The sequence below is a fragment of the Festucalex cinctus genome, chromosome 21 (genome assembly GCF_051991245.1).
Source record: "Festucalex cinctus isolate MCC-2025b chromosome 21, RoL_Fcin_1.0, whole genome shotgun sequence".
Lineage (NCBI taxonomy): Eukaryota > Metazoa > Chordata > Actinopteri > Syngnathiformes > Syngnathidae > Festucalex > Festucalex cinctus.
The window spans coordinates 19,437,099-19,463,784 of NC_135431.1; the positions used below are offsets into that span (position 1 = coordinate 19,437,099).

The 26,686-nt window shown below is 38.7% G+C and overlaps 2 protein-coding genes across 12 annotated transcripts in view; both read left to right on the plus strand.

The window, feature by feature from the left end:
- The window catches only part of map3k7 (mitogen-activated protein kinase kinase kinase 7), a 256,484-nt gene extending 247,900 nt beyond the window's left edge, over positions 1 to 8,584 (plus strand). For all 9 annotated transcript variants that reach the window (XM_077510677.1, XM_077510683.1, XM_077510682.1 and 6 more), the window contains one exon: positions 5,827 to 8,584. In XM_077510677.1, the coding sequence (XP_077366803.1) occupies positions 5,827 to 6,007 (181 nt within the window). In that variant the 3' untranslated portion in view covers positions 6,008 to 8,584. The remainder of the gene's footprint in view (positions 1 to 5,826) is intronic.
- A 2,407-nt stretch (positions 8,585 to 10,991) lies between these two features.
- The window catches only part of bach2b (BACH transcriptional regulator 2b), a 140,541-nt gene continuing 124,846 nt past the window's right edge, over positions 10,992 to 26,686 (plus strand). The window contains exon 1 of one of the 3 annotated variants that reach the window (XM_077510405.1): positions 10,992 to 11,608. In XM_077510405.1, the coding sequence (XP_077366531.1) occupies positions 11,561 to 11,608 (48 nt within the window). In that variant the 5' untranslated portion in view covers positions 10,992 to 11,560. The remainder of the gene's footprint in view (positions 11,609 to 26,686) is intronic. The other 2 variants (XM_077510406.1, XM_077510404.1) reach the window with 2 other exon arrangements.

Consider the following 26,686-nt stretch of genomic DNA (forward strand, 5'->3'; position numbering starts at 1 on the left):
AATAGAGTGAACCGGACCCGTCGTCATGGGCGGGCCTTGGGGGTCCGTGCCCGCCCTGTCAGTCAGCCGTGCCCGCCCTAGCAAGATGACTCACCAACTATTCCTCCTATCAGTCACATAAACTTGCGCCTTCTGTTTTAAGTAAAGCATGGCGTGCCAGCCAACCACATACCTCCTTTCAAGTTTGGCTGTGATTGACAACTAAGCGAGCCAATGACAATCAGGATCAGGAGGGATGGGGTGGGGTGGGGGGAGACGCGTGCTCTGCAGACGTGCCTTAGCCAAATCTACTTCCGGGTAGACAGTGCGCATTTGCCGGCTGGCGCTGGGACAAGGACTGAGCAGTGAGCACGTCGTGCCGCTTTAATGGAAGCCACCAAATGCCAAACCTCGATCCAGGATGATACAGTTGACATCAATGGGAATCCTGAGTCCACTGGTTACGTTTACAAGTGAGTGTCAAACTTTATTTTAATTAGTCAAGCCACACAGCACGGATGAATTGTAGCAATACACAGTATGCTTTTAACAGACCCAAGCAGTCACACATACACAACAACAACAAAGGAGCATAAAATTATTTATCACTAAAGCAGTTGCAGTACAATGTGAGTTGAATTCTCTTTTTTTATTGCCAAGTTTGTTCATGTTGATGACTGTCACGAAGTTCTAATTTAAAAAAAACAGCACTTTACACATCCTTTTGGATTGATATTCTGCTTAGTTTTTCACTGAACCCATATGTTGTTTCTGTATATCATTGACATAACTCAACCTTATTTCTAAATCACTTTAAAACAGCCATTGCTGCATACAAAGTGCTGTGCATGGAATAGAAATTAGTCTTTTAGTAGACACAAGTGAAATAAAATAACACAAAATAAAATTAATTAGAGTAAATATAAGTAGATAAATATACACGCAAATAAAATACTAAAAAAAAAAAATCTGTACAAGTATAGAAATAAAATAACACAAAATACAGAAGGCACCATAAAAAAACGTAAAATGATGTGAAGTCTCATGCTGAGTCAAAGATCAAAGAATAGAGATGTCTGGCAAAAATGAAAGGAAATTTTGTCTAGAGATAGACCGATAATCGGTCGGGCCGATAATCGGGGCCGATATTTGACATATTGGTACATATCGGTATTGGTCTGTTTTATTAATCTGACGGCCGATATGAGCGATCCATTTAAAACTCCGTCTTTTCGCTTCGAATGCAGCCCAGAGCGTCTCTGTCTGTTATGGAGTCCAACTCCAGCAATGTAACGCCCATAGCAGCATTTGATTGGTTAGCCGTGCAAGAGCCAGAACCAATCAGTAGTGTATGCCTGTATCACAGTAGCCGGTCACACACGCACCCACGTACACAACCCGACAGACACATGCTTCGAAGGTAAGTTAAAAGAGAAGAGACTCCGCCGATCGTTTCACCATGATAAGCTAAACACATTGAATTATGTTGTGTATTAAATGCACTATATGAATGGAGCTGCATTGCCTTGCATTGAATCCCCGCTAGCTAACAGTGGTGTGTTCAGCTTAGCATGTAGGCTAACACCCAGTAGCTAATTCGCTACTTGAACTACTCGGGGAGGGAATCACACACATTTTCACTTAATTAAGTAAATAATGTTTGTTAGAAAGGTTCCAAATATTAACAGTTGTCATTATTATATTGTCTAGTTCCATGTTAAGAGTAGAGTAACGTCATTATATTTACCTCTCGTGACGCACACATTGCATTCTGGGTCACGTCCATTACTTGTTGCATAGCGGTTATTATGCAGTGAGATGCCACAATGACACTAAATAGCGTTTAGTTACTTTATATTGTGTTTATTTGTCGCACTGGTTTGCCATTGTGTGCCTTAAGCTTCGACGTCGATTTGATTGACAGCTCGTTGTGCACCTCGTTAAAGTCCGCTCCGTAACAAATTAAGTGTCTCAAACACCGTTTAACTACACGAACGTGTCCTCTTCCGTATGTTTGGCATTAGTAGAGAAGTGCACTAAAGTATAGTGTGCTTATTTGCTCGTTTTGTCTCTCTTTTCACGTCATGTCTGCCGTCATTTGGGACATTATCCTCTCAATGGATGCCACTAATATGTAACATCTACGGCCGTACACGGCTGCAATTAATGTTCAGTGATGTAATTTCGTTACGTGCATCATACTTTGAATAATGAGCTCATGTTTGGTGTGTTGTATAACTTTCTCGTGTGTTAGTAACTATTCATGTGGACAGCTAAGATAGTGCTTGTTAATGTGAATTAGCAATGTTGCAGCCCAGTTATTACTTAGACAAGTACATCTGTGCCATTAAGTGATACAGTACAGTACAGTAGTGAGAGAATAGTGTGCCCATATACACACACGTGTCTATAAGTGTAAAACACATTAAACAGCAGAAACTGGCAGCGGTCCACCGCAACAATGTCTGTTTAACCAAGTTATTCTTACTATTATTATAACCAAGTTATTTTACTCTACCTTTTTCTGCGTTGATTGGGGCATCCTAAGTGGCAGTAAACTACATGATGAAGTGTCTTTTGACAGTTCTCTTGTAGAGAGGAGTAGCATGATATTGCTGTTCTCGATTTAAGATCCTCAGCTTATCAAAACTGTCTATATGGTAACAATAACAATAATCATAATAAGGTCTACAAGAACTGTATGGTGTTCAGGGATGAATAGTTTTTCTCATGGAATTTTTTTTATTTATTTTTGCTGTAGTAATAAGTAATGCCACAGCTGATGCACATTTTGAATGACAGGGTTCCTCCTATTACTTCAAAATATAAAAATATAACATTTATAGAATAAAACTACAAGTATCCCAAATGCTATAAAAGGTAATGTCACATTGGCCCCCACATTTAACTCCCCCCGCCACCAACGTCTTATTGCAGATAGAAGGATGTAAAATGAAAAGTGTAGTGTGAGAATCCATTGTAAAGAACGGTTAGGGTTTGCATTATTCAAAAATTTGGTGCCAACATTTTAACTTTTACTGCAAATGAATATCGGCTTCAAATATCGGTTATCTGCCTCCTTGACTACCGATAATCGGAATCGGTATCGGCCCTGAAAAAAGCATATCGGTCGATCTCTAATTTTGTCCATATCGTACAGCCCTAATCCAACACGCAAATGAAGGCAACTGCTAGCCAATTCCAGATAGAAGGGGCTGGGTCACAGAGTCATTCATTCGGACATAGTTGTTTACAGAAGTGAAGAGTGGATTTGTTTCAAATGAACTTTTGAGTTGAATAAATGCAAAATGAACTACACATTTTTTTTTCAATTTGTCTTTTAGATTTCAGAACGAACTGCCGCTTTTAAGTGACAGAAAATATTTCTGAACACTTTTGCAGTTGTCACAATGCCGCTGTTCAACCTGATGAACATTAGATTTAGGTTGATAAAGTGTGCCCCCCCAAAAAAAGGTAATGCCCCCCCTACAATTTCTTTCTGGTGACGGGTCTGGAGAACAATAAAATAAAAATACTGTGCATGTACTAGCTAAGTACAGTAATAGCACAAATAATGTATCGAGCTTACAACAATCTACTCTGCCATAGTATTCAGAAGCCATTTGAAATTAGAGAGAGTCCTTATATGACATAAGGGGTACAAGTGTCTACATAAATAAATAAATAAATGAATAAATAAATAAATAAATAACAAATATTAAGCAAAGGTGTGTTTCTGTAAGAGGTGTTAATTTGTGGAATAATTTTGGTAATGACTTGAAAAGATGCAAGTCAATTGTTGAGTTTTAAAAAAGCTTTTAAAAGTAAAGTTCAAGAGCATTATTGTAATGAAAGTGTAATGAAAATTGTATATGTGAGTATGAGGATGTATTATTGTGTATGCTTAAGAAATTCATGTACATACACTACTGACTAATGTACGTATGTTAGTGTAATTGTCTACACGAGCAGGATTACACATTATTTTATTGTAATGTATTAATTTACTGTATTTAATAATAAAATAAGTTAAAGAATAAGGAGTAGGACGAGATACATTTTTAACTTCTTCCTACTCCTTTGGACATGTAAACCATCACAAATAATTGCTATGAGTTTCTTCTTTAAATTATTATTTGCTACTTGTTTATGTTTATATGTTATGTTTATATGTTCAATAAATAAACAAACAAACAATAAGTACTAAACACTAAAATACTGTTAAATGAAAAATGCATCACAGAGCATGTAGCATTAAAAAAAATAAAAATCTCATACTGTGCTTATTTACCAACCAGTTGCAGCACGTAGCCTCACACACACAAACAAACAAAATAACGAATAACGTTTGATATATTATTTGAGGGTTGTTTAATGTTACTTTAGGTGATTCAGTTGCCTGGCAACTTTACCTAACTATTATGCGGGACAGACGAGTCTGAACATAACGCTAACGCTAACGCTAACGTTACTTCGCAAAGCAGCTCATTGAGTGTGGGCTCATCATACTAACGTTATTAGTTTATATATGGACAACAATGATAAGACGGGAACTCAAATGCACTTGCCTTGAATTCTTTGTACAAGTCTGGATATCCATGTTTCGCTAAGTTGGATGTGTTCCCCTTTCGTCTGGAAACGGTTTCGGCATCTCAATCCCTGCGCATCAACCTCAAATCCAAAGTACTTCTATACGCGACTTTGGTGTTTTTTCTCCTCAACTAATTGAGGGGCGGCTGCAGTTGAAGACGACACAGATGTGCAGGCTACTGTCAAATGTTGCACGCATGTTACTCTTCTTCCTTGTTATTGTAACAGCAGGAGGGTAGTCACGTGACGTCATTAGACGTAACGTGGGTTGCCAGATATGCGCCCATATCCACCCAGTTTACATGATGTAAGCTTGTGTGAATGAGTGCGTGTGGGATTAAAAAAAATAAAAATAATAAAATAAATAAACACCCCCAAAACAACACAAAGGACGCGGCCAGATATGCCGCCTCGATACCAAACGGTACTTCGGGTATTGTAGAAAAGGCAGTACCGTGACATTTTCAGAATCTTGGCACCGAAGTATCGGTTCTTTTGTCATGATAGTTATCGTATCATGGGCTTCATACCCTTATATCGTATCGCAATATTTGGATATCGGTACATCCCTAGTTATTAGTCCTCTGAAGTACAGCAGCTCTGTCTTTATTAGGGATGTAACGATATCCAAACATCACGATACGATATCACGATTTGCAGGTCACGATACGATAATTATCACGATATTGTGGGGGATTTGGTGAAATTTAAAAAATCACAATATTGTAAATAAAGAGAGAGCTCATACTAAAAAAAAAAGCACAATATTGTGCCTTTGTACATAACAGCAATGCATATAAACCACCTACAATCTCTAATAACAATATTGAGGCACTTACTTGCTAATGCAAGCACACATTGATCGCTTCACAAGAAAATTAGGTTCCCCTTCATCTGACAATTAGCATAGATTTTAAACATAGAAGGCCAAAACATCCCTAATGAAAATTAAATTGCACTAATAAACTAGCCACTAGAGGGTGCTAGAACTGCACAAATGGAAACCAACCTGACTTTTTTAACAGATGTGTTCCTTTAAAATATTGTGAACATGACGACGACAATATTGTGGCAGTTTTAATATCACGATATCACGATATTGCCCTTATCGTTACATCCCTCGTCTTTATATCAGGCAAATGCTTCAGTTCCTCAGAATGTCTAGGAATACAGGCCCAGGTTTTTCCATAAAATGAGGTTCCACTGTACTAATGCAAATAAAAGTGCTTCTTCCATTTTTCCTCCCCATCTGTGAAGAAAGGAACTTATTGCTGAACTGGACCAAGATGAGAAGGACCAGCAGAACACGTCCCGTCTGGTGCAGGAACACAAAAAACTCCTGGAAGAGAACAAGAGTCTGTCCACGTACTACCAGAAGTGCAAAAAACAGCTGGAGCTGATCCAGGTCCAGCAACAGAAAAGGCAGGGGACGTTGTGATGAGATTTCTCATCAAAGGTGCGATTTAACGCTACTCCCTTGCTTCCGACGGTGTGCATGCGCACACCGGTCCAGTGCTGGTGTCTCCTGCATGTCACACTGCAGCAGGAATGTGTCTTCTGTACATATATTTGCACATCCTCACAGTGGAACCTGTGACTGCAGACCAAACAGTCACTGCACCCCAGAGCCTACTGGGTTACAGTATGGAGTTTGCTTCCATTGCCGCTGAGTGTGACAGCAGGTTGTTGAGGGTGTTTTGTGTTCTTTACATGTTGCTCTCAGGGCCTCCTGGCAGACCAGTTGATGATTTTTTTTTTTCATTCCTTAGCATTCTCTGGTACCCTATTAGCAGCCTGTGGCAAAATCATCCTTGAGAATGTGAAAAAAAAAGCAAGGCTGCTGTTCAGCAACATGAGTGCGTGCATAATTGTGTGGAAAACCTGTTCTTCAAATATCGTATATCTGTGTATTTATATTCAGCTTCCCCTTTTCCATTCAGCGTTGTCCCTGTCAGGGACTTCACATATAGTATTTGGTTCAAACTAAGGTAGGTTGTTTCTTCGTCATCCTTTTACGTTCCTTAGGGTGTATTCAGACCAGAAAAGTCTTTTAGTCCGCTTGTTTGGTCCGGACCAAAAGCTGACTTTCTTTGTTTTCGTTTAGTGTGGCTCGTATTCACACTGTGCTTTTTGCAAGTGGACTATATTGCGTAATCACGTCGACCTGCGTGACAAACTGCGCTCCCATTGGACAAAAAATGACGAGGCCTGCACGCATAATGAAACCCGGAAATAGAGGAAAACATGACATTCCGACATGCTGCATTACTGCATATTTGTGGCGTTATTAGATTTAAGATATTTGCGAGCATCAATGGCAGCTCATTCAATGGAGGTTCCGCGATGCTGTTTCTAATTTTGGAACGGCGTCGTCGTTTGCAAGCAATAACCGGAGGACCCGTTGCTCTTCGCGTGCCCCCAACCCCACCAAAACATGAAGACAGCAGTGTGGCTAAACAGAATACGCATGATTATGAATGAATTTAGCACAATATTAACTACCAGGCAATATTAACCCCCGCGATGGTTTGCTACGGTGGCTTGTTAAGCCCAAAAGGCGCATATGTCCTGCAGTTGGAGCGGATCAGCCGTGGTTTGTATTCAGACTGCGAATCGAACCGCACCGAGTGCATTTGGAAGCGGACCGAGACCACCTCAAAAAGTGGGTCTCGGTCCGCTTGTTTGGTCCGCACCAGAATTTGTTTGTGTGTATTCAGACCTGCACAAAAGGTCTGGACCAGCATGGGAAACGAACTCTGGTCCGTTTAAAGCGGACCAAACAGTGCAGGTCTGAATACACCCTAAGAGAAAAAACTGTTCATGTGCACCCGGGTGCAAAAATAGCACACAATAAGCTTTTAGAGCAAATAAGAGGTCTGGATTCTACATTTAAAACGTTTTTGTATTTGACTCAAATGTTGTTTTAATTCTAAAATGTCTTTTGTTTTTTCTAATTTGTTGTCATGTTTTCTTTATGACTTTTTATGGTGTGTGGGAATTCTCATTTAACTCATTTGCTCCCAATAACGTGTAAATAATTTTTTTTAAAAATGTTTTAAGTGTCCCAAAGACATATTTATACGTTGTTTGTTTTTTTTGTTTTTTGTTTTATGCTAGAGCATACAGAAGGCTTTGATGCAGCCTCTCAACTGCAAAGAACGGTTGCAGAAATGGTAGTTATTACACAAACGGCCAGCAGGTGGCAGCAGAGCAAAGGAGATCAACCAGGGCCATCTAGAAAAAAAGCTAAATTACTTAGAATTTTAATTAGATTTGTGAAAACTGATGAAATTTAGCTCTCTTCTATTGCTAATTGGTGCAAAACAGAAACAGATAGAAACATACTTTTTTTTCCTGATGAAAGAAGAGACTTTCATCTTACTTTTGATAGGTTCCATGCTTTTATAGCAATAGAACACAATATTTTGTGGGCCTTGCCAAATCAGTCAAAATCAAGTAAAACAGCCGGGAGAGAACGGGATTGCTTCTGTGAAAATGGCTGGGAGTGAATGAGTTAAGTGGCTTCTCGAGGCCCATACATACATCATACAGTTTTTAGTTCACATGTTGCCTTAGAATGCATTTTAAGTGCTTGACTTGTTTTATGTGACAATTCGTGGAAATGAGAAAAAGACTAATGGATGAAACTATTAGTGCTGCAAATACTGGTGAATGTTTTCCTCTTGCCGTGCACTCAGAAATTATGGAATTGTACTCAAAAGTAAAAAAAATTCTGTACATTTATATCCCCTACCTATTTTTGTACAATCTGCTTGATCTGTGAAGTACAATTCAGTAATCAGAATTTTAAGGACTTTGCAAGTCATTAAAAAAATACTTCATGCACTTCTATGATTGTTAAAGAGATACTTCACTTATTTAGCCCATTATAGCAATAAAAAGTTAATATTTTGTCTAGAATTAATTTGATAGTTTCATTATTTTTCACATACAAATTGTACCTTTAAAAACACATTTTGCAACTTTCTGTCGACTGATCATGACATCACAAGGGCTCAGGTAACCAATCACAGCTCACCTGTTTTCTAGGTTTGGTCATGTGACATTCACAGGCTCAGCTGTGATTGGTTACCTGAGCACTTGTGATGTCTTTTTCAGTCGACAGCAAGTTGCAAAATGTGTTTTTAAAGGTACTAATTTTACATGAAAAATAATGAAAATATCAAATTTATTATAGTCAAAATATTAATGTTTGACTGCCAAAAATGGCTAAATAAGTAAAGTATCCCTTTAAATGTTTTTTAGTGTGACGACTGTTTTTGTTGATCCATTATTTTACCTTCACATTGTTCCTCAGCAACTTACAATGTGTAGTTTGGGTGACAGTATGAAAACATCATGAATAAACTGAATTGCGTAAAATGTTTTAACTGAGGCAAAAATATGCATTAATTTTGTTTGAGACTCCTCACATCTGTATCTTTTATGTACATTTCCTAGGTAATAAAGTCATGTAATTATAAATTTTCTCATAAGGTCTATCATAACCCTAGCATGCTACTCAAACATTCATCTGCATCATGTTGAGTTGTCAGAACCATCAACAATGATATGGAAGCAATTAATAATTAATAATAAATTGACTCATTAATTGAAGAAGTCTCAAATTTAATATTTAAATTTATTTTGAGACTAGGCTGTGGGGTATCACATCGATTTTTGATAATTTTATTAGCATAACAGATGATGACCTAGTTAAATCATTTAACGGTGCATTGTGCCGTTTAAAACGGTAACATTAAAGCTTTTTCTAAATCATGCACGTTCCACCAACGCCCAGATGACTATGAAGACTGTTTTACTCTGACTGCACCTATCAGCTTTTATCTTCCCTTTATAGTAGTGTATACTCGCACGCGCACCATGAATGAGCCTGAACAAATGCTACAGTTATGCTTTGGGCCAGAGGTGGCAGTCATGAGTAAAAAAGTAACAATTCATTTAAAATGAAGGGTGTTCCCTTTAACAATTTGTGAGTTCTTCGGCTTAGACCTTAATATGTGACCCACTCCGGCATGTCGGCAGGATCAATCTAGAGATATGGACGATATGAGACAGTTGGACTTTATTTGTCCATTTTGAGATTTCTCCACAAATAGCCTCTTGGAGGTCTCTAGTTTTCCACCATTTCTAAGCAGCACAAAAGTCCAAATTGTAATAGAAGTGTATGAAAATACGCAATTATTAGACAGTATGCCTTGTAACTTGGAGGACTGTTTTTAGCCTAGCTGCTAGCTAGTGCCGCCTCTTGCACAATTGTTTAAAAACAACCCGAATTTCCTGGCCTCAAACGTATTCACAAATGAATTATATAAATGTTGTGAGGATAAGCGGATCTGCTAATGAATGAATGGATGGGTAGACATAGCAACCAAAAAAAGTTGAAATTCAGCATAAAAGTGAACATAGCAGTCATCCTACCTTGGAGCAGAAGCTATGTTGCCATCGGTCCGCATACCGGTAAATTGTAACCCAATATTCTTCAGGATTTTTATTTATTTATTATTATTATTATTATTATTATTTTTAATGCATCGATTTCTACTTTTAATGAAAATGACTACGTTCACACACTAAACCATGACAAATTGGTCAAATTTGGGGGCGTTGTTTTTACATCGGCTGGGCTCAATCAAACTCAGTCCTCTAAAGAGTCACCATGACACCCCGCCCCAAAATGTACACATAAATACAATTGTGTAGTCTCCCTCGTGTATTACTTCGAGTGGGGTGGTGGGACAAAACAAAACAAACAAAACTGTTAAACCATCGCATTTTCCTTTTCTTCATGTGACCAAAAGCATTTGAGACATTACATGCTTAAGTTATCAATAAAGCACTTATCACAGGCCACATCAAATGGCAAATAATCTTTTGACACAAAATTATTAAATCAAATTTCCCACTGTGGTAATATGACCTAATTTAAGCAAGAAAATACCACAAGGAGCAACAATAAAAAAAAATAACTTTGATGCCTTAGAAGATAAATTGTAAGCTGAATTTGATCTTCAAAGTTGAGGCTGATTTCATCTCTTGAGGTCAAACTTCCAAAACATTTAAAGGGTTCAAATCTCGGACGATTGCCTTGCCTGCTATTGGAATTGACTTTTCATTGATATTTTAACAGTGACTGAAAATTTCAGGTTCATATATTTTTCCTAAGTTACTGGTTGCTATGGACATTTGAAGGATGCAAGTACATAACATGGTCGTCAAAAAACAAACCAAAAAAAGCCTTACTATACACGGTCATTTAAAAAAAAAAAAAGCCTTACTATACGCGGTTGTTTAAAAAATAAATAAAAACCTTACTATACATGGTCATTTAAAAAGAAAAAGAAAAAAAGCCTTACTATACACGGTTGTTAAAAAAAAAAAAAAAAAAAAAGCCTCACTATACCTGGTCATTAAAAAAAAAAAAAAGCCTTACTATACATGGTCCTTTAAAATGCACAAAACAGTGAAATGTGTCTTGCTTGCCAACCTGGACAACGTGTATCCTGGGTACTCCTAAACCTCGGATCCTTAGAATCGCCCCTACATTGAGTGAGACGGATTAACCAATTTGGCCAGTTTGCCACATTCAATATGGCGGCGATGTTTACGCAGGATTACGCGCCAAGGCGAGATCTATTTTGTATCACTAGATACACATAATTGACGATGTTGTGAATGAACGAACAAAGTGACGTCGGTGGTTAGTGTCAACAATGCAGCGGTACAGTGTAGGCGTTACAGTCGAATGTAACACAGCGGGAGACTGAGCTGTATTCGGTGCAGGATCACTTGCAAATGCGCCTTAACGCGGATTGATAGAAAGAACAACAGGGGGTAAAATCACAGACATGTTTTGTTTTCCTTTAGTAGGTGAGACGAATCAAATTTGTAGCCACTGAAGAAGACAGTAATTTTCAGTCGAGAGGCTTCGAGGGGACGGCAAATCGAACCATGATGTGAAAGAACTTGTATGGGAAACGGACATGAGCGTTTGATCGAGAAGGAAAGGAAGAAAACGGTGAGTAAATATGCACTTTCTCCGTCTTTGTCGCACTTCGACCAGTATCTGCTGCTGTGTAGGTTAATATATTTCTGTTTCCGGTTAGTCACAATCGAAAAATGACTCATCTGTGTGGTGATAGTTAGCCAACATTACATTAATTGACATTCTGTGACATTTAATAATTGACTGTGGTGTGTGTGTTAGATTGAAAATGGTGAAATGACTGGCTTTAAACTTGTCGGGTTTGAACGCGGGTTCAGGAATTAAAGACAGCCCGAACCACATCCTGTTATTTTTTGAGTCAGCACGGTGTATTCGTTGTCTCTTTTGTGCATATTGGCTAATCAAGTGTGTTTACTCGACGGGGGAAATATAAATAAATACTTTTAATACTGACCTGACATTTAATACTGACAACCCCCACGACGCAAACACGCATCAGTCACAAAACGGGGGAACTGGGGTCTGAATTTCCGAGGTTGTGTTGGAGTATGAATGCGACAAGTAGTTTAGATTTCACAAGTAGAGGCCTACTATGAGGATGATATTTCACTATTTACTATCATGAATTCCCTAATTCACGGTCTACTCAGCAATACACTTTTTATTCCCAGTTCGAATATGCAATGCCCTACAACCAACAGTTAGCTGGTTTAATGTAATGATCAAAATTTAGTCTATCTATTTCTTCGTTGTGAGTGCATGAATCCAGCTGCGCCTTGAATTATGTGAGCGGGTCTTGCAGCAGTGGCTTAGTCAGCGACTTTTATTACGCTGTGACTGCACTTTTGATAAGGTGTGATACAATCAAATATGTGTGCTAACTATGAATAATACTGATGCTGAACTATTATGGTTACCCAGTATTATTTGTCATGTTAATAGATGTGCTTTGTTTTCGTACGCATATAACGTGCCCAAACAGAAGGTATTGAATTTATAGGTTTATTTTTATATTGGTTGAGTCCCACGATTAACCCGTTGATGTGGTTGCGAATATTGATGCTGTAATACATCATTTAGAGCTTTATTACGTGACATAAGAAGGTATGCGCCTCTTTGTCTGCTGGATGCGGCGGGACCATGTAAAACAGCATCAGCCATCCATCTTCCTCTCTCTCTTTTTCTCTTTCCGTTTGGGGATATTTCTGATCATGAAATACTAAAAAATAACAAATAAAAATAATAATTAAGATATTTTTAGGCTTCGTAAGCCATTTTTATTTAGATTTCATGGTAAACGTCGCTCGATTCTCCCAACACGTGCAGCTGAAACATTCATCTGTCGTTTTATGCCACGAGTTTGTTACTTTTTCGCCTTGTCGCAATGCCGCCTATTCGGGGATTAGTGTAAGTAGGTCCAAAACATTGAAAACCACAAATTAATAATTGCACTTGCATGATATCACTGATCCCCTCTGTCAATGACATTGAAATATTGGAATCATTGCCGTTTATTGCGTCACACGTGTTTTGTGTTCTTTTACACACGTTATCTCAAATAACTGTTATTGTTGTCCACATACACTTTGCATTAATTCAATAGAAATATATGTCATTGCCATTTTGCCCCAGAGTCAAACCATAACATGAATATTTTTTCATTTATGTATATCCCAGGCAGTGTTTAAGGTTTTAACATTTAATAACAACAGGGTAACGTTCAGTAAGGATCTACGGAGCCCCTGAGGTGACATGGTAGAAAAAAACAAAACAAAACATCTTTACGTTCCCTCGGAAAACATCTGCGAAGGACCGCAAAGATTGTGTTCCCTCGCAAAAAACTTTGCGTTCTCTCGCAAAGAATGCGAGGGAACGCAATTCCCTCGCAAAACAACTTTGCGTTCTCTCGCAAAGATTTCTTATTGGTTTATTGGTTGAACGTAGCATTGTCGTGCATCCCTACTTTAAAGCATATGATCTGGTCACAATATCAGGAGGGCTTAGCTTTAATTACCCTGCACTGGCTCTTAACATTGTTTGGTATTGGTTAGTTGTTTTTGTTACCATGCTGGTATGTTCCATTCCATTACTTTTTGAGTATGTCCTTGATGATACTTTACCATGTTCATGAGCCTACCTTTTTTGGTATTTCATTATTGCTGCAACATATTGTATTCTAAATTGTACAAATTATTATTTAGATAGTAACCATTTGATGTTCCAGTTTTCTTAATCCGTTATTGATCAGCAGGACTTGTATGGGTGTAATTTAAATAGTAGGGAAGCGGAAGTTGCGTGAATGCTGTGTACAGTATATTAATACCAGATGGGGGTGGGATTTAATAAGTTCTCTTCTTTCCACTCCTTTTTTGAGTAGCACATGTTGATCTTGTCTTATTGCCACTGGTGTACATGGTAATGCCTTTTTTTTTTTTTTTTTTGCTATGATCATTTTATGATCGTTTATTATAATGTACTGCTATGTTTGGCTTTTTGGAACATGAATTATTTGTCTGATCTGCTCAAAAACAAACAAACAAAATCAAATCAAGTCAAACACTGTTGATGAAAAGTGTAATTGTCTCACCTACATATTTGGTGACACTCAATGTGGCGGTGAAAATGAACAGAAGCATGCGGGTGGCATTTGTGTGACTGTTCCATTCTTCTTGCATCATTACTGTTGTTGACGATGCTATATTTTATTGAGCAGGCTGAACAGAGACATATGTACCACGTGGCCTAGCATGTGGCTAATTTGCATTCAAGACCATAACAACCCAAAATGCAGGGCCGTGTGTTGCAACACATATACATATATATACATATATAACATATATACATTTGAATTTCAAAATACTGATCACATGAAAACAACCGGCAATGCAGACATACAAACTACCAGCCATTGTCCTCATTTACTGCGATGATTAATAGGTTTTTATTTTATGTGCGAGAACTGCTACATGTGCAGTTAAAACAACCCTTTTGTATTATTTTACAGATATTTTGCAATGTTTCTCAATAAAAATAGATTGGAACACTGAAGGTGTATGCTGCTTGTTGTGGAAAAAAAAAAATCGGGATCGTCAAAAATCCCGATCGGTAGGTCAGATTTTTTAAAAGATCGTGGCTTGGTGATCGACTGGAAATTTGTGATTGGTACACCCCTAAGGGAAACCTTGCCACTCTTCTGCTGGTATTGCCATTATTTAATGATGTATACAACTTTATTACTAGCAACTGTTATTTAATATCTAAATTTGTGCTGTTTGATTGACCTGATATGACTGATCTTTGCATTTTGATGGATTTTAAGAGGTTTGTTTGCCTTCTGAGGTGTTTTTGTGTGCCACTGTGGAGAAAACAATCTGAATTGTGTCAATTGAACTATGTTGTGTAAATTCAGCCATTAATTGATTCATGAGAATCTTGCATATTGTTGAGGCGTATTTTTCTTGAACAGATGGTTCCAAATTATGACATTTGTGGTGTTTGACAGTTTCAATTTACATTCCTTAGCTGTGGAATCAACTACAGTACTTGGTCTTATACATACTTTTTTAAATATATTTCATTCATTGCGTTATTACTAGGGATGTAACGACATCCAAACATCATCATAATTATCCCGATATTGTGGGGAGGTTGGCGGTCTTAAAAAAGGTCACAGATATTGTTTAAAAAAAACACACACACAATATTGTGCTTTTGTACGTAGCAGTAATGCATATAAAAAAACACCTACAATTCTCTAATAACACTTAACTCTTTGACCACCAAAAAAGTTTAATAGTGATTCGTAAAATCACGATATATGTCGCCATAAACGTTAAATGACATCAAGTATGTTTTTTTGTTTTTTTTAATCAATGGGCAGTGCAACCTCTAAGTGCAGCGCTGCCTGGTCAATAGGTTGTGGAATCAAACACTCACTAACTATGGCCAGCAGATGGCAGCATTGTATCTCTTTTCAATGGACTGCCGGTGTATGAAATTACAATGAAACTAGGGTTGGGCGGTATTAAGATTTTGACACCGTTTTCACCGTCTCCGCATCACACCGGGGTATACGGTAATATCGTCACATTTTTCCTCTTTAGTTTTCTGGGCGTTACATTTAAGCTTTACCACACAAACAACACAATAATATATATATATATATATATATATATATATATATATATATATATATATATGTGTATATATATATGTATATATATATGTATATATATATGTATATATATATATATGTATATATATATATGTGTATATATATATGTATATATATATATATGTATATATATATATGTGTATATATATGTATATATATATATGTATATATATATGTGTATATATATATATGTATATATATATATGTGTATATATATATGTGTATATATATATATGTATATATATATATGTGTATATATATATATGTATATATATATATATAAGATTTGCGTAAATAACAATGAGCAGGTCTGCTCCAAACGAACTTTGAACACGAATGTGCTACGGAGGAAGCATCCTGGGCATTCGAGTTAGCTTGGATCCCGAGTGAGTCACGTTCAGGTATGTAAGGCTTTTTTCAGTTTGGTTGAGAGCCAAATTTTTGGACGAGTTCTGAGACATAAAATTCTCGAATTTTCTGGTTGAAAACCGATTTGGTCGAGAACAGATGCGTTCGAAAACCAAGGTTTGACTGTAATTTGAGTGACATTGAAAATATATATTTTTTGCATAACAGTGACTTAGAAACTATTTTTTTTGTTTGACGCTCTGAATTAGATTTAATTTGACAAAGGCTTTGATCATTCATGTCATACTTGAAAACATTCAATTCAACAATTTCATCATATCAGCCGTGTTTCATTGTAATTTCTTATACCGTGAGCCCATTGAAAATGAAAAGAGAAACAATGCTGCTATCTGCTGGCCATAGTTAGTGGGTGTTTTTGATTCCACAACCCAATGAACAGGCAGTGCTGCACAAGACGTTGCACTGTCCCCATTGACAGAGAGAGAGAAAAAAAAACTTAGTAAACGTCAATTCATGTTTATGGCGGCATTCATTAGGATTTTAGCATACATCATTAAACGTTTTTGGTGGTCAAAGAGTTAATACTCTTTAGTATCGTATGTGTCTTGTTCAATGAATTAGATAAAGCCTGCTGCGGAAATGAAATGATGTGCATCTGGTCCTAATAGTTGTGGAAATAAATAATGTCAAGAAAAAAGATTACAAAGCATTTTAGGGGAATGAAGAATAGTTAAAGTGGCCCTATGAATGAAAACATTTTGTACAGTGTAACAAGATCTTTTTTTTTTTTATTGTTTAGTGGAGGACACTATTCTATCCTTGGCACGGGACTGAGACATTGCTGAGAACTGTTTGAGCTTGCACCCCCTGAGCTGACTCAGTGTTGAAATGCTACTGGTTGTCAGCCTGCCAGATAATTTCAGCATTATTCTGTGACATAGTTTAAAATTCTCATATAAGTCAACTTAAATGTGAAATCAAATTCATTTTTACTTTGTCATAGCTTGTTTTTAGTACAGACACTGAAGATGTATGAGCCCATGAGAAATAATTTTAAGTGTTTTTAACTTTTAATGTGACATATATCTTGTGCAACTCAATTAAGAACAACTTTTTGAGAGGGTGAGTAATTGAGATGATGTGGTTGTACAAGTCTGCACACCCTCCTATAAATGGAGCCGTGGCTGTGAAGTCACATTCAAACATGTGTCAAATGGGAATTACGTTTAAAATCGCTATCCCCTTCGTCCACCCCCACTCTAGTTTTTTTCTTGTGTGCTTTGCTTTTGTTTATTTCATTGTTGATTTTTCTTACAACATGATGCAGACAAATGTTTGAGTGCTTGGAAAAAATACCCTTTTGAGATCAAATGTATATTCACAATCTTACTGATGAAATCTGCATTTAGAGCGTGATGATCGTGATGACCATGGTGATTTTGTCCTAAACCCCCACCCCCCAGCCTGTATTTTGCCATTTTGTGTTTGTTTTGTAAACAGTGGGACATTTCTGTGGAAAGACAGTGTTTACACCCCTCCAGCCAATCGCAGAGCGGGGGGTGGCGTGTCGCAAACAGGGCTGGGCGAATTGTCGGCTGCATGATGTCATTCCCGCGGCAATTTGAAAGCACGCGTGGATTTTTTTTTTCACTCTTTAGTCACTTTAGTCACATGTTGTGGTGATGTATTCAGCTTTTATGATATTTTGTTGCAGTGTGTTCTGTTCCAGACTTCCATATTATGCATCCCTCTATAAGAACACTTGTTGCTTGGGTTTGCGTGACTCCTCTCGGACGTGTGAATTCTAAACTTCTACCAGTGTGTCTCTCTGTCTGCTACCCATGATGCACCACCTTGAATCTCCAAGCTGAAAGGGACCATTGTTCATGAAGCAAGCAACCCTGCACTTCTGACACAGGGTGGGAGAAAATATTCCCATTATACCCCTGGAATGTGTTTGAATCTGCATGGACAGTGCCGGACTGGGGACTCATTTTCAGCCCTGGAATTTCATGGCTCAGACCGGTCCACTTGAGTGTACGCCGGTGTTTTAATGAAGTTATATAGTTTTATATGTATTAATGTACACAATTTAAAATAGCTTTCCAACCAACGTCAATAGTTAGGTTGTATATTATCAGAAATTAAAATAACGCACTAGATCACATATATGAACAATTATGAAAAACATAAAGGGTGCTAAAGAAATTGATTCGACCACCTATCATATCACAATACAATATTATCACGATATGAAGGTCACGATACGATAATTATCACGATATTGTGGGGGGGTTGGCGATATTTAAAAAAGATCACAATATTGTAAAAAAACAAAAAAAACAAAAAAACACAATATTGTGCTTTTGTACATAACAGCAATGCATATAAACCACCAACACTCTCTAATAACAATATTGAGGCACTTACTTGCTAATGCACGCACACATTGATCGCTTCACAAGCTAATTATGTTCCCCTTCATCTGACAATTAGCATAGATTTTAAACATAGAAGGCCAAAACATCCCTAATGAAAATGAAATTGCACTAATAAACTGGCCTCTAGAAGGTGCTAGAACTGCACAAATGGAAATCAACCTGACTTTTTTAACAGATGTTTTTAAGTATTGTGAACATGACGACGACGATATTGTGGCAGTTTCAATATCACGATATTGCCCTTATCGTTTCATCCCTAATATAGAGATATATATCGTTCCATCCCTAACATATAGATATATCTTTTTTATATGTATATATGAGCTGGTTATGTGTTTGAATTACTATTATTAATGAATTACTATTATTACTTCCCGGTCGTCTCCATCAGGCAAAATTTTGGCGCATTTGGCGCGGAGCACCGTTTCTTTTAATCTTGCCTCTGCACCACTCTTTCAGTTTCTGCTATCTGCCTTACTTTTGACTGGCCTGTTGAAACTGTGTTGAGTCCGGACACTCTGACACAACGTTTTGTTTGACTGTCGTGTCGGCCAGTGAGCGCTGGCGAGGGTGGGGAAGGGGAGACAGAGTGACTGGGAGAGCACAAACAAGCAGAGGGACAGCAAGAGTGACATTTGCTTCACCATTATGTGTATGATCCACTCTGCACAAAATAGCGGCCAAAAGTCCATACTTCAGACCGAACACGCGGGAAAATGCAGGCCGATCCATGTTAGTCACTCTGTGGGGGCTTGGCTAGGTCTACCAAAAGCACTTTATTTGTCCATCCATGTATTTTCTTAGCCGCTTCTCCTCACACTGTCATGACTCGGGTCATGCAGGAGTAATGTTTGGGTCTTGTCTCATGTCTGGGGTGATGCCTAGGTTAAGTTTGAGTAGAGTTCATGACCGTGCGCCAGAGTTCACGACCCGTTACCCGTGTCAGTTTTGGTATTGATGTAACAGCATCTAGTTTCAACTAGTTTTAGGCTATTTGATGTCTGGACTATGTGATGTCAGGAATCTTTAATGCTATGTGATGTCTAGGACGATCTGTAATACTATGTGATGTATTTGATGTCAACGGGGTCAACAGCCAATCAGAGAATTCCATGTCAGTACTGGTACTCACATGTCTCGCCACAACCAATCAGATTGATTGACTGTCTATATAAGGGTCTGAGAATTGTGTGTGTTTTGCCGGATTATTGCTCACTGTTTCGCTGTGCTTCTCCGCTGCCCAAGGGGGGGTTGGCGTGTCGTGATTCTCGATGCATTCTCGCTGTTTTTAGTTTAGTCAAGTTATGTGAATAAATAGTTAAAACCTTATTTGTGTCTGCGTTTTGGGATCCAACCCTTCAGCACACAACACACAAGGCTTGCAGGGGTTCTGGAGACTATCCCATCTGGCTTTGGGCAGTAGGCAGGGTACACCCTGAACTGGTTGCCAGCCAATCCAGGGCACATATAGACGAACAACCATTCACACTCACAATCAGATCTAGGGTCAATTCATAGCGTTCAATCAACCTGCTCGCACTTTATTTGCTGATTTTGAAACGAACCCACGACCCAAAACAAACAGCGCCCCCATGGCGGCCAACCAGGAACTTTCCCGGTCCCCTCGCCGAGCCAGACCGGACCTGTGTATGGAGGATGCATGCGTTGCTCTCGCTCTAGTGGGTTTCATATTTGGAAGAGAACAAATTCAAGTCAACGCTGAACCCGAATTGGGAAAAAATATCTATCTTTTTAGGGCCGGAGCAGCGACCGCTGCGAGGTCCCTATTGTTTTTGTAAAAATTCTTCTTCTTCTTCTTCTTTTTCTTTATTCTTTATTCTCCGCAAAGGATCGCATTTTTGAGGACCTAAACATTTACGAAAACTCACCGAACGTTGCACACTCTTCGGGCCCGGCGAAAAATTTGATATTCTGATGTTGTCATAACAACGTGACTCTATAGCGCCCCCTAGGATAGAAAAATAAAAACCAAGCCCGGCACGTTTGAGAGAGAGCTACGAAAATTGGCAGGCACGTGTAGCACCCCGGGACGCACAAAAAGTCAATTAGGACCATGAAGCTAAAATGTACAGGAAGTGAGCTATGAATTTTTGAATGTCCAATTTTTGCCCATTTTGGCACATTCACTGTGGTCATATTTTTTCCCCCTTTTGCAAACAGTTTTCATCCGATTGACTTCAAACAAACTTGGCATGTATCGTCTCAAGACCTGAGACAACAACTGGGCAAAAAATCTTGACTTTTCGGAATACTATATGACGGGGGCGGGGCATCAAATATCGCCTTTAAAATTTCATTTGTCCAGAAAGAGCAAATGCTTAATAACGCCCATGTTCAAGCTCCAAAAAATCTCAAACTTCTCATGCAAATTAATAGTCACGGCCTTAAAACATCTTTATGATAAAATTCAGTTAACCATAAAGCGCCACCTAGGGGTGACAATAAATGTCATACTTTACGTTTTTTGCTACTGTGCCAAGCTCGTTGAAGGGAGCCAGTTGAAAATTGGTCAGAAAAGCCTTAAGATGTTGATCATGCCCCACACCGAATATTGTAACTTTTCGCCGAAGGGTGTGGCCGTTACGGTGCCACAAAGTCTGAAGATTTTTCGTGACAATAAAAGTTGCTTTAACTTGACCCAGATGATCCTATCTTCTCAAAATTTCACACAATTGATGAGAGTCCATCCCTTAACACATCTACGAACTTATATTTCATCTTACTGATAGCGCCACCTAGTGGCAATTTTTTCTCTTACGATTTTTATTCAACGTTTATCTCCAACCACGTTAACTGGACCTACCTCATATTTGTTCAAATGAGGGTTTCCGCCTTCATGCTGTCACATGAAGTTTGTGAGTTTTCGTGAATCGCTGTGGGCGTGGCTAAGCACTGTTCGCCAAGAAAACAACACCAATTTTGAGGGCCTAAACTGGCACAGAAACACATTAAACTTGGCACACACATTTGGCCTGGCAAAATGAGCAATATTTTATCGTGTTTTGTACTATTTTTACAAAAATGACTCAATAGCACCCCCTAGAATTTTTTAACGAAGCAGCCCTGGTTGTACGTTTAAGCAAGATCTTCGGAAATTTTTAGGTGTATGAGGGAGCCCAAGACCTACAAAAAAAGTCTCTTGGACCCATATGCTAAAATAAACAGGAAGTGAGCTACGAATTTTTTAATGTCCCATTTTTTACGATTTTAGCAAATTTACAGGGGGCATACTTTTGCCCACTTCTCCTACACGTTTCATCCGACTGACTTCAGACTTGACCTGGACCATGTCAAGACCTGAGCCAACGACGGGGAAAAATCTTGACTTTTCGAAATACTATATGATGAGGGCGGGGCATCAAATTTTGTGTTTCGAAATGAAAAAGGATATGCTTAATAACTGCCCGGTACATGCTCCAAAAAATCCCAAACTTGACATGTATGTTTATAGTCAAGGCTTGAAGGTAATTCTATGACAACATTCAGTTATATATGGAGCGCCACCTAGCCCTTGAGGGATGAAAAAAAATACCCCACTTACAGAATTTTACAAAAATTGTAAACTCATTGAAAGTGTGATAACTAAGTCATTTATGAATATTCTTTTAGTTTCCACCACTCAAATTGTTCACTGGCATCAGACCGATCCAAACGTATGTACTTTTTCATTTTGTTTTATTTATTTTTGATTGCCCCTTTGGACAACAAAAGCAACATTGTGCATTGAGTACAACGAGCTGACACGACGAGGTAAGGTAGGACTCAGACGCAGGCGTAAGGTAAGCCACCAAGGCAGCAGGTTTATTACCGGCCAGGGGTCTCCTCTCAAGCTGAGAGGAGAACAGGGAGGCAAAAAAGTGGAGAACAAAAAGCGCTCCACTAGGGAGGAAAAAACAGGCAAAAGGTACTGGGGACAACGAAAAGCGCTCCGCCAGGGAGGAAAAAAGGGCACAAGGCAAAAGGGGTAACAAAAGGCGCTCCACTGGGGAGGAAAAAGCACAAAAACAAGGCAAAAATACGTGGCAACATGAACGAGGACATAAGGACTGTGGGACGCTTCCATGCACTGACTGTGACACTTCGGCCACGGAGGGGAGAATGCAGGTGGTTTTTATTGTGGCTTGATTGGTGGCAGGTGGTGGTAATCATGGGCGGGGACCGGTAATTAGCAAGCAGCAGGAAGGGTAAGTGACCTGGGGTGAGAGGGGAATCATTATTTCACAACAAAACAGGAAACATGAACACAAAAATAAAAGCATGGGCCGTCACGCCGGTGGCGGCGTGACACGAGCGATGATGTGTGTATATATACTTTTACAAAACATACCAATCAGGGCAACTCATTGCCTAAAAATAAAAAAGGACGCTGATTTTTGCAGGTCTTGATCACCAAAACCCGTTGAGCTTGACACACACACTGGCAAAAAAATATTCCACATGTAAAGGTTTATAATGCCATTTTCAAAGAAATTCTGCTTCCAATATGCCAGTACCCCAACAAGCCAGTACCACAACGGGCAAGTACCCCAACGTGCAAGTACCCCAACGTGGCCCGGGCTGCGAGGGCCCTTTATAGCTGCTCGCAGCTCTAGTTGGTTTTATGTTGTTTGTTTTTTTCTGTAATCTGTGAATCTCGCGCAAACACGCACAGTTCCTCAGAAATGCAGAAAATGCTGTCACAATGCAAAAAATGATCATCCCCTACATCAAAAGTTTTACCTCTTACTCTCATCCTGACTAGAGGTGGGAATCTTGGGGCACCTCACGATTCGATTGCGATTACGATTCAGAGGCTACGATTCGATTATAAAACGATTATTGATTTCCCCCCCAGGCAGCAGAAAAAAAACAATGTATTTTGGTGCTTTTAATGTTTCGTACATTAGTTACAAAAATAGTACAAAAGTCCTCTCAGGCCTAAACAAACTACTATTTCAGTATCAAGTTAACAGTTCAAAACAGTAAATAAAATACTCAAGTCCTCATTCTGTAACAACAGCTTTTAAGTATATTCAGTCTTCAACAGAATAAAACATAGCATTGAGCAAAAATATATTATTTTTATCCACTCAAAAGTGCACTGAGGTATAAATGAAAGACAATGTGAACTACTACTTCAATACAAATGCCTAAAAAAAAAAAAAGTGCTTTCCTGCTTTTTAAGTTGTGTAAAGATGAACATGTAAACATTAAAGTTTCTCAGAGGTACAAAAAAAACAAAAACAAAAACTCAAGTGCTTTTCTGCTTTTTAACTTGTGTAAACATGAACGTGTAAACATTAATGGGATCGTTCTGCTTTTTTAACATGAATCTCAATTTGATCCTCACCTCCCGTGTGTGCGATCAGCACTGACTTCGGCGTTGGACGAGAGGAAAATAGTCCACCAAGCTGGCTGGGGTCTCGGAAATAAAGCGTTTTTCTTCTAAAAACTTTTTGTTTTCAAAAGCGTGATACATTTACACCACAATACTCTTTTCTGAATAAAGTCAGACGCCATTACCGCCAGCCACTACTTTTCTGTTCGTTCGTTCGTATCACTGCGCGGCGCCCTGTAGAACGCTAACCGACGCACTGCAGCCAGCTAGCTGATACTTCCGCCTCAAGTTGTTTGCCTTTCGGAGCAGGTCTGATCCCACGAAGAGGTGGGTTGGTCAGCTCAGCCATGCTTGTTGTTGTTTTGAATCTCGAGGCGTGAGTTGTGGATGTGTAATCTCGGTCCGTCCCAAAAAGCGTCCCGAAGACCGCGCGCGCTACTGCGTTTCAGTTCCGCGTACTTTTCGCTCGGGTCACTTTAGTTTCGCTTCCCTTGGCATATTTATATAATCGGAATTTGGACGTTTGTGAATCGTTCTCGATTGTTCCACGGCCGAATCGTGAATAATCTAAGAATCGGAAATTTTGCACACCTCTAATCCTGACCTTATCGTTTTTTTGTTTTTTTACAGAGCATGAGTCCTTTGGCACTCTCACAGCAGGACACGCTTTGCTTCAGTGTGCGTGAGAATATTTGATTCTCTCTGCTCTCAGATTCCAGGCCACATAAAATCTTAATAGCCCTGAGGCTTCCTGATCCAATCAATGGCTGTCTATGAGTGCCCTGACGGTCAACTGCGAGTCTAATTTTAACCTTGCTGTACTGTATCATGTGTCCCCCCCACCTTATTTTGTTCATTTGTATGGCGAGTTTTTATTTTATTTTATTTTATTTTTTTTATTTTTTATTTTTTTTAAACAACACTCTTAGGTACTTACAGCAGTACTGATGGGCAGTGTTGCCGGTAACGCGTTACTAAGTAATTATATGTTATATATATGTACTAAGTTATTATATGCTTAATAACTGCCCGGTACATGCTCCAAAAAATCCCAAACTTGACATGTATGTTTATAGTCAAGGCCTGAAGGTATCTCTATGACAATATTCAGTTATATATGCAGCGCCACCTAGCCCTTGAGGCATAACAAAAAAATACCTCACTTACGGTATTTTTACAAAAATTGTAAACACGTTTCGCAATGAAAAAGGATATGCTTAATAACTCCCCAGTGCATGCTCCAAAAAATCCCAAACTTGACAGGTATGTTTATAGTCAAGGCCTGAAAGTATCTCTATGACAACATTCAGTTATATATGCAGCGCCACCTAGCCATTGAGGCAACACAAAAAAATACCCCACATACGGTATTTTGTACAAAAATATAAACTCATTCTAAGTGTGATAACTAAGTCATTTATGAATATTCTTTTACTTTCCACCACTCAAAATGTTCACTGGCATCAGACTTATCCAAACATGTAGTTTTTTATTTATTTTTGATAGCCTCTATGGACATTAAAAGCAATATCGTGAATGAATGTACATGCTCCAAAAAAATCCCACACTTGACATGTATGTTAAGAGTCAAGGCTTGAAGGTATCTCTATGACAACATTCCATTATATATAAAGCACCACCTAGCCCTTGAGGCATAAAAAAAAAATGCCTCACTTACGGTATTTTTACAAAAATTGTAAACTCATTATAAGTGTGATAACTAAGTCATTTATGAATATTATTTTACTTTCCACCACTCAATATGTTAACTGGTATCAGACCAATCCAAACATTTGTACTTTTTTATTTAGTTTCATTTTTTTTTAACGCCTCTATGGACAATAAACGCAACATTGTGCAATGAGTACGAGCGATGATGTTTATATGCACTTTTGCAAAAAATACCAATCAGGGCAACTCATTGCCGAAAAATAAAAAAAGATGCTGATTTTTGCAGATCTTAACAATCACCAAAACCCATTGAGCTTGACGCACTCATCACACAAAAAAAAAAATCCACGTATAATGGTTTATCATGCCATTTTCAAAGAAATTCTGCTTCCAATGTGCCAGTACCCCAACGTGCCAGTACCCCAACGTGACCCGGGCTGCGAGGGCCCTTTATAGCTGCTCGCAGCTCTAGTTGGTTTTATGTTGTTTGTTTTTTTCTGTAAAAGCTCTAGTTTACATCATCCTTGAAAATGTTCTGTTTCCTCAGATTTTCTCATGTTTTATTGTAATTTCATACACCGGCAGCCCATTGAAAATTGAATTCTGCCATCTGCTGGCCATAGTTAGTGTTTTTTTATTCCACAACCCATTGACCAGGCAGCTGTGCACTTAGAAATTGATAAAAAAAAAAAAAAAAAAGTAGTTGACGTCATTTAATGTTTGTGGCGGCATACATCGTGATTTTACTAACCGTTATTAAACGTTTTTGGCGGTCAAAGAGTTAAAATGTAATGTATTGACAAAAGTTGATGTAAATATTCTTCAAATATCTATGATTATGGGTTACGGTGAATGACTGGTTAGCACCTCCGCCTCCCAGTACTGAGGACTCGGGTTCGAGTCCGGGCTCCGGCCTTCCTGGGTGGAGTTTGCATGTTCTCCCCGTGCCTGCGTGGGTCTTCTCCGGTCTCCTCCCACATTCCAACGACATGCATGGCAGGTTAATTGGGCGCTCCAAATTGTCCCTAGGTGTGCTTGTGTGTGTGGATGGTTGTTCGACTCTGTATGGCCTGTGATTGGCTGGTATCCAGTTCAAGGTGTACCCCGCCTACTGCCCGAAGCCAGCTGGGATTGGCTCCAGCACCCCTGCGACCCTT